General features: G+C 40.7%; 1 protein-coding gene across 1 annotated transcript in view; it reads left to right on the top strand.

Moving 5' to 3' along the window:
• L3MBTL4 (L3MBTL histone methyl-lysine binding protein 4) overlaps window positions 1–1,379 on the top strand; it is a 484,034-nt gene extending 482,655 nt beyond the window's left edge. Inside the window, 1 exon segment of the mRNA XM_019664701.1 lies at window positions 664–1,379. Coding sequence (XP_019520246.1) covers window positions 664–831 — 168 coding nt within the window. The 3' untranslated portion in view covers window positions 832–1,379.
• Window positions 1,380–9,678: the final 8,299 nt, after the last annotated feature.

Genomic DNA, 9,678 nt, shown 5'->3' with positions numbered 1-9,678 from the left:
TCTGGCGTCCCAAGCCAGCTCTTAACCAACGCACCACTCGGCCGGCCCCGCACATTTAATTTTACAAATTAAAACCAAAATCTTTCTATATGATCAGATTATATTTATTGCTTAACGATTGATGAAAAATTTCCCAAATCATCCAGTGAATTTTGGCAACTGCCTAGTACCCCATCCTTGGTGAGACCATAATTTATTGACTTCTACTATTTTTTGGAATGCTGGGCTGTTTTCAATATTTCACTATTATAAATAACACTGGAGTGCACACATTGTTCTGTCGGGAAAATTTCTGGAGATTTACTTTGTGGATGAAAGTGGGTTATTTTTAAGGCTCTTGATAAAAATACAGGACTAGATATTTAAAATGTAATAATAGAAACTTAGCCTGGGAGCAGTGCATGTATATTGAGTTCATATTTAACAGAACGAACACCTTTTTAATTTAATTTATTCGGAGTCCTGGAGGAAAATAGAGTTGAGCAATGGTTAGGACTAAGGCTTGTGAGGGACGCCATCATTCTCTACTGTCACTGGCTCTGCAGGGCGGCTGCCTCAGGTTCAGTGTCACACAGCTCCGCTCCCAGGAGTTCCCGGAGGGTAAATGGGCTTTACTAGCTTTTATAACTTTTATTCTTACTTGTGTTTATTTATTACATGCAGAAGATTGATGGCAAAGCCTTCCTGCTTCTGACACAGACGGACATCGTCAAGGTGATGAAGGTCAAACTGGGCCCAGCACTGAAGATTTATAATTCTGTCCTCATGTTCAGGAATTTCCAAGACCTCACTGAAGAAGTTACTGTCTCAGGCCAAGAAGTCAGGGGTTAAACACACCACTTGGGCTGCTGCCACACTGGGACCTTGTTCTTTCAGCGATAAAGTTGACCCATGTTAATCTGATTTTAATGTCCCCACGGTCATATCCATATTTAATATGGACCTTTTAAATTTTTGTGGTTTATACGTTTAGAGGATGTTGATGACTGGTCCCATGCCAGCAACGCAGTGGGTCAGGGATGTGTCTGGTTTGTGAATATCTTTATCTTCGGCGAGGTCTTTTCAGCTTTGATGTGTTGCCTCAAACAGATCAAAGAAGCCTATACAAACACATTTATTCTTCTCCCTCATCATCATAGAAGCCATTTCCCGTTTTGAAAGCATAATACTCTCAAATGGCAAAATATTATAAAAACAGAATTTATAAATACATTGTTAATGTTGTCATCAGAACATCTGAGCTTGGATCAGATTTGCCATCTGGGTGCAATGAGTCTAAGAGACAGAGGCCCAGTGCTTTAAAATGATATCATGTGAGATTTTGGTGTACTTTACTCAGGAAAGTATGACTCTTTAAAAAATAATAAGGGGCCGGCCGAGTGGCGTGTTGGTTAAGAGCTGGCTTGGGATGCCAGTTCTGTGCAGCAGAGCCCTGGTTCGGATCCCACATGAGGGCCAGTGACACTGCCCTCAACAGCTAAGATGGTGAACAACAGCTCGACCTGGAGCTGGGCTGCCGTGAGTCGCCGGTGATGGCGTAGGCTGCAGCCCCTGCTGCAGTGGGTTGCCATGGGCTACCGTGTGTGGCCAGCAGCCAGTGTGAGCAGCCAGCAGCCGGTGTGAGCTGCCAAGAGCTGCCGTGAGCAGCCGTCCAATGGCCGGCAACCAATCTGCCTCACCTGGGAAAAGCGCAATGATAATACCAACATGGGCCAGTGAGGCGACGTCCTCCACAACTAGACTGAAGAACAAAAGGACAGCAACTTGTCTGTTCCCCTTCCCCAATTCCCCAACACTGTTCCCCTCTCCCAATTCCCCAATAAAATCTTTAAATAATAATAATAATAATAATAATAATAATAATAATAATAATAAGCACATGTTATCATGATTCATTAATTCTCCTTTTTATTCCATTAACCATTGTTTGGTTGTTCTCCCAAGGTCTCCTGGAGTGTGCCCAGGGTTCGCCTAACAGTCAGCCTGGCCATTTAGCAGAAGCTGGTGAGCCCATCCTGAGGACCCTCCTCCAGCAGTGCCCTACAGGCTGTCTGTGGGACTGCAGGGAAACCTCATGCTGACACTGACGTTGGCTAGTGGACCAGACGCCACCTGCACCCAAACCCTCCCGGTTTCCACTATGAGGGGCCTCAGCAGAACTCATTTGTCCTGCAGTTGGCCAGAGTGTGAGTAATAAGGAGCTGTGGTACATCTGGGGCTTGTGGACATCTTTACAGAGGCACACCATTAAAAGGGAAGACCTCTCATGTAGGTGTCTATGATTTGTTTGAACAATTCTGGTCTGTTATCAGGCCTTATTTAAATGTCTTACATACGTGACTCGATCTGAGACTTAAGTTATGTGCAGTCAGCCACACCATTTTAAAGACAAGTACCTCGTTTCTGACACACACCTATAGTAAGAGCTACAAATGCCCCCATGGAAGTGGAGTGCCATCAAGTAAAAGAGACTCAGGCCTGACCACAGGCATTTGCTTTGTTAAGAATCTATGGTTCAAGAAAATTGATTCTGCTTGGAGAGTTTCTAAACTTTAAGGCATTGAAGAAAAAAAAATATCTTCTCTAAAAAGTTACATTTATATTACATTTCTTTAGATTCTTACCTACATGGAGTTTTAATATATTATTGGTTGATGTAAATTTCTGTTTTAGTGGAGCTTCATTTGTTGTTTATTTTTGTTTTATAAACTGCCATGTACAATTACAATTCTTGCTTCTGCTATGTTAAAATTTTAATATATTTCAAATGATAATAAACAAATAAAATAAAACTCCCACCTCACTCCCTGAACGAATATGTTGTTATAACTTCTTCCCATGCCGCAATCTGGAGACTGTTGTTTGTTTGTTTGTTTGTTTGTTTGTTTGTTTGTTTGTTTGTTTGTTTTTCAGCCACGGAAGAACAAAGGAAGCGCTGCATGCATTAGCCAACAAAGAAGTCTCCAATTTTTAGTATTTTAGTATTTGGGATATGTTTCCTTAGAGAAGTAAATTTAGCTGTTAATAACTTGAGAGAGTAACTTGGAAGAGTTTTTTAATTTAAAAAAAACCCTTCAAAATTGCTCATTGTAGAGGCTTCATGGAAGACATGAGATTTGGGTTCAGATATTTAATATGTGTCATTTCCACAGAAGGCTCTAGTACAGAACAGATAATACGAAGTCAAATTAAGGTTGAACTATTGTGTTCTGAGAAGGCAGTATGATCAGATAGAAAGAGCCTGATCCAGGTATCTAGCTGCCTGCCAGACATCCCTACTTTGTTACCCAATACCTCAACCTTGACATATTCCAAAGGCAACTCAGGTGGCCCCATCCTAGTATTCCTCACCTGAGTGAACAACATCATCACAGTATCTTCCCAAGCCTGGAAACTAAAATCGTCTGTATCTTTGTCAATTTCTGGGCTGTAAATTTTTCTTCTACCAACATGACCTCACTGAATGTAGAGATGGAAAGAGAGGAGCCCAGTCAGCTTTTCAAGCTGGTTCCTGCTGGCCCCAGCACCCTGAAGGCATTCACACTTCACCTCTCCCTGCCTTTACTCTCTCTGTCACATCCTGTGCTGGACCTATACTGAACTTCTTTCTTTTCTCCACACTCACGTTTTTCTTGGGCCTCGCACCTTGCATATGCTGACCCCTCTGACTGAGGTGATTTCTCCCACTTCCCCCTCCTCTTTCTTCAGTTGTCATTCTCGACACCTGAACTGTTCCATTCCAACTTACCTAATGGACCCACAACAGCCATGCCTCCCCATCACTGCTCCTCATGCTTTGTTGTTATTACTTGCTTCTCTCTCCCCACTAGCCTAGAGGGTCTGTGAGGACAGAGACCATGGCCAGCTAGTTCGTCACTTACTGTAGCATTTGACATAGTATCTGGCACTTAATTGGCACACAATCAGTTATTTGCTGCATCAATGAATGAAGCAAATCTATCAACTTCCTAAATAGGTGTAATTTCTCTGTAAAAGGAGAAAATAATTCCTACTCCAGGTGGTTTTTTAAAATTTGATTTTATGGATGTGTGTTTGTATGTGAATGTAACAGACATAACAGACATATAAGGTGCCTGACATCTAAAAGTAGCCATTAAATAGGAGTCAGGAAGATAACAGCAATAGCAATTCATATTTTGAGCATTTGCTCAGGAATGTCCTGCATACAAACCTCTTAAGTTTGCATACAGCCTGACCCCAAGGGCCCAGTCTTCTTAGTGTGGTTATGTGTTAGGGGCCGAGGACCGAGTGAGGTAGACCCTGAGGGGACTTGATTGCCCTGATTTGGCTCTCCCACGCCCAGCTTCTACTCTGACCGGTCCCTTCCCCTCTTCCAGAAAGGCTTGAAACATTATGAGTTAAAATCTCTCAGTTGAAATATTTCACTCTACCAAGAGGACCCCTACCATCCTTAGGAATCAGGCAGCATCCCCAAATGTCCCAGGTGGTATGAAGGCCTCAGATGCTCCAGGGTATTAGCCTCATCCTGGGACTCTTCTCCTCTTTTCCAAATTCTCACCTGGAATATGAGTGAGTCAAGGACAAAGCAAAAAGTTGCCAATAGGGCTTCAAGAAATACAAACTTCTAGATTATTAGAAAGAGTTCCCCCAAAACACCACTTGTAATACACACACGATGCTGGAAATTAGATCGTTAACAAGAATCCTAAGGACGTCTGAGATCATAATCTTTAAATGCCTGTAATTTCAGGTAATTTTTGCAAAAATAAAATTCTCTCAACAACCCACAGACATTCAAATAAAAAAAAATCTCTCTTCAGTCAGCTCTGAATACGTTTTCTCCCTCTGTGGTAGGTCCTGACCTTGTATCACACACATCCTAAACAGATTCCAAGAGTGATGGTGTAGGAGACTGGCTCCTTGTTAACCTGGGGCTCTGCATTGTTACGTCTTTTCTTTGCTGAGTGCTGACTCTCAAACATCCCTGGGATTTCGTGGTCAAGTCATCCTTGACTATGGAATCTCCATCTATTGAGTGAGGGTTAAAGGCAGAAAAGTGTAGGGGAAAGTTCCTGGGCTTTGGAAGGAGGCCTGGGCTTGAATCCTGAGTCCTATGCTTAATGAGGTGCCTGATCCGGAAGCATTTCTTAACCACCCAGCAAAAGACCAGCTTGCCATTTCTACGCATTTCTTTTGAAGCGTTGAATTCTGATTGCATTACATTTTGCTTCATGTTATTTTAAAGAATATTCAGTTTGTCGTTGCAACTCCCAGGGCTGAAAAACATATTCTTGAATGTGAAATGTTCCTATGAATATATTCTTAATATTCAAGCACGTATTCTTCATGAATAATTTCTCTTATAAATTCTTCTTAAAAACATATTCTCCTTATAAATATATGTATGAGGAATCTATTTGTTAATAGATCTTTGAATATTCAGAATCCTTATAAATATATTCCTCCTATGAATAAATATATTAATGAAAAATATACTGACAAGAAATAGTTCTTCAAAAATATATTATTGCTATATTCTCTCTGCCCTTCAGTTTCTAGCTACAGTAGGGAGCTGGGACAACCAAACTTAAAATGCTGCTGTGAAGACAAAAGGAAAACTGGTCAGGTAAACTGAGTTAAATGAGTAAACTTGCTGACTGAGCAATTTGGTGAATTGGTGACCACAACTTGATTTCTCAGTGAGCTTGTAACGGTGACGCTATATCTTCTGTTTTGAGATTTAAACCTCCGGTGCAATTTGTCTCGACAGTGTGGTTTGGCTTGGGACTTTTTTAAAGTTTAAAGTTTTTCTTCTCTTTGCTGTTCTACCCTCCCACCAAACCTTAATGACTCCGTATACTATACATTTCTTATGCACACCAGTGTCAACGGTTCTGTTTACTTCCGGCCATGTGCATGCCTGGCCAGCCTCTGGGAAGCGCCTTTTTCCTGGAGTTGCTTGGCCAACTTCTCCCTTTGCTCTGCCCCTCGTGTGTCTATAAAACATTGTGGCAGTATTAAGAGCAGGAAAGCTGTCTTTGTGACAAGGAGTCCATTGTCTTCCCTTAATGCTGGCATTTTGAAATAAACCTGGTTTTCTTTCCACCAACCTTGCCTCTCGAGTTTTGGCTTTTGTGAAGCGAGCAGCCAGACCCTTTGCAGGGTAACAAGATTACTTGCTTCCTAGTCTTTGCACCCTAAATCCCTTTCAGGCAGGTGATGGGTTTTGAATTCAGTGATCAATCAAACACAGCCCAGCTGCCACTGCCGAATACCTGGATGCCTGAATGCCCAGATTCCCGAATGCCTGGGCTGGGATGCACAGGGGAATCCAGAGGGCTTCAAAGGCAGCCGTGAAGACTCAGTGCTTGAGTGACAAGAGCGGAGGACTACGGGCAGGCTGACAGCATGCATCATCCCTCCTTTGGGGACTGCAGAATGTTGAGGGACAAAGCTGTGATATCCTAAACACTGTTTGCTGATTGTGGCCACAGGAATGACACAGAGATGAAGAAAAGTCAGACAAAAAGGTTGAGAGGTAAAAAAAAGAAAGAAAAGTAAGGACCACCATTAAATAGGAAGTGGAAAGCAAATGTTTTGAGAAATGAGGCTTTGAGTTTAAAATATTGGGAGTTTTTCCTCCAAATGGTTCTATTTCAAGGGATCAGACTAGACGTGTGCAGGTTTTGCCCACAAGGCAACACCCGTCAAGCTTCCATTTACTTCATTTTGAGATTAGATTGTGTTCCTTTTGTTTGAGGAATCTAGGCATCAAGACAAATTGACGCATGAAGAACACAAAGTGCTGAGAAATCCCAGGTTAAACTCAGATGTTTCCAAAATGGAATTTCACAATTGTTGAACTGTAACTGACAGCAATTGTATTAAATACCTTTGGGGACTGTTTGGAAGTACAGGAGCCTGTATTTTAATGTGAAATGTTGAGTTTTCAAAGGTCTTTTAGTAAGAAAATAATTTAAGAACTACTGGTTAATATTGGCTGTTTCATTTTTTGAAAAATAAAGAAATAAAAGTGGATTTACAGGATCAATTCCTGAAGATACTAGTTGTGTGAATGGGTAGAGTATGTGAGGCACATGTGTCCATGAAAGCAGTGTTTCTCTGTAAATTTGAGTCTAAGAACTGCTCTGACAGTTTGCTTCAGAAGGCAGTGAAGATTTTCTTTTGTTTAGCTGTGCTCTTTCCAAGAAGAAGCAATTCGGATTCAATTTGGCTTAGCCTCTCCAACAAAAAAAGTTAAGCCAGTCAAAAATTAGTTTATTAAAGGAAAACATAAGCAGACAGGTTACTTGGTGCTGGTGATGATTTTTTTTTCCTTTCATTTTTCAACTATTTTGCAAAGTTACCCTCCAGAACAAACAGCTTACTTCTTTCCCCCTTTTTTATTTTATTTTTTAAAGAATAGATTTGTTCTTCATAAGCCCTTATAACAATCAGTTTGAAACCTATGGTTATTCTTCCTGGTCCTTCAAAGAGATTTACCCCAGTGTGTTTTAGTCTGGCAATGTTAAGTCTAAGAGTAAAAGGAAAAATATCACAGATACACATTCATATTGATTTGGAAATTTTCTTTAAATGAACTAGCAAATTCATTTGCCGATGTCCTTGCCTTTGTCTATTTTGGAAATGATTAAATCCATTCATTCAACAAAACATTTTTAAAAGATTTTATTGGGGAATTGGGGAAGGGGAACAGTGTTAGGGAATTGGGGAATGGAAGCAGAAAACAGCCAAGTTGTTGTCCTTCAGTCTTAGCTGTGGAGGGTGCAGCTAGCTCAGCTCCAAGTCCAGTCGCCATCTGGCCACCCATCGGCATCTCGCAGCTGCTCAACTCAAGGTGCTGTGTTCAATCTTAGTTGCAGGTGGGCGTAGTCCACCATCCCTTGCGGGAGTCCATCAGGCAGCCTTGTTGTTAGGGTCACGTACTCTCACCAGCTGAGCCATCCTGCCACCTGTTGGCAGCTCAGCTCAGGCGCAGCTCACTGGCCTATGTGGGATTCAAACCAGCAACCCTGTTGCTCAGAGCTCGTGCTCTTACCCAACTGAGCCACTCGGCCAACCCCAAAAAATAATTATTGAGAGCCCAGTATGTGCCAGGCACTGTGGGCATTTGAAATGCATCTGTGGATAAATAAATAAAAATCTTTCCTTTTGTGGACCTTAAATTCAAGTGGGTAGAGACAGGGAATGAACCACAATCATAAAAATGTGAAGATGAATTGGAGAAAATAAAGGGAGAAAAGTCTAGGGTCTCAGGTAGTGGAAATACAACCTTGCTGATCCACAGATCTCATAGATAATATGGTCAGGTGCTACCACTGAGGGGAATCCCCTGGCATTTAGGTGTGATTCACATGACACATACAAATGCAAGCGTTGCGGAAATTCTTTCTAGATGATTGTTCTTGCTTTGCCATTGTAAACTGCAGAGATGTTCTAATGTCTCCCCACAGGACCTAGAACAGTCATGCCTCTGAGTACATATTGCTAACTGCCTGGCTCAAGAGTGGAAATATTATTTTGAGTACCAATTTGTTGTTAGCAATTAAGTAATCTGTTACCTGGAAATTTCTGGACATTTTCCCCCCCAGATTCTAAGTAGCAATTAACCTGAAGTAATCAGAGATACTTCTAATGTGATTAAGTAAAATTGTCATCAGGCAGGTAATTTTAAATACTAACACGCTTTAAATAGAGGCATTAATTCTAGCTCGGTAGTGTTCTAATATTTATTATGCATACATAAGAATTTTAAATATAACTATTTTTCACATTACTTTGCTATCGCCCCCAAAAATTGTCTAATTCTCGCAGCCCTCCAGTAGAGTAGCTAAAGATTAATAATGTGATTTGCAAGTGCCACACTGAACTAAAAGGCATAGCATCTTGATGAAACATGTCTGATAAAAAGGTGAAAATACTTGATCTTTTGTGTGAGTCAACAGTAATTACTTAGAGTAGGTCCTGTGTTAACAACTGTTTTAGGTGCCTCAAAGGGCAAACATTTTAGATTAATCACTTTGGTGTTAATTTGAAAATGAATTAGCCTTAAAGGATACACAATTTTAGAAAAAGCAATATTTGTTTGTTTGTTTGTTTATTTGTTGAGCTCTGAGTAAGTTCTATTATCTGAAAAGCCCATGAAAGTTGGTCAAAATCTGAATTTGGAGCAGGCTACTATTCCTGAATTTTGAATGGCTGGGTAGCTAGCTATTTGGAACTTCAAGAGTCATTTGGCATTTGTGATCAGTCTCTACAGACTTGGGCTGACAGGAATTTATTTCACAATTCAATCTATATTCTGTGCAGATGAGTGTAATATTTGTCTTCAGGAGAAAAAAATAATGAAATAAAGAACTCACTGATTTAAAAACCTTAAACTCAAAGTTATGTACTCCATTTTTTACTAGCGTGAAGCTGGTATAAAATATTTGTTCCCACACAAGTTTGTTTTGTCTTCATTTTCCATTTCTCTACAGACAATAAATCCTTACACACACACACATCTTCAGAAGCAAGTTCATGGCTTTCTCTACCTTGAGGAAGATCTGAAAATAAAGTAATAGATAAATAGAATATAACTTGAATTACTGGGTCATGTGATTATACTCTTCATTAACCCATTTCCCAAAATCCCTAGTGTCACGTCCAGCGTGGCAAGGGCAAATGGGACAC

Source organism: Hipposideros armiger, unplaced genomic scaffold, assembly GCF_001890085.2.
Source record: "Hipposideros armiger isolate ML-2016 unplaced genomic scaffold, ASM189008v1 scaffold_428, whole genome shotgun sequence".
Classification (NCBI taxonomy): domain Eukaryota; kingdom Metazoa; phylum Chordata; class Mammalia; order Chiroptera; family Hipposideridae; genus Hipposideros; species Hipposideros armiger.
This window is presented reverse-complemented; position numbering and strand designations above follow the sequence as displayed.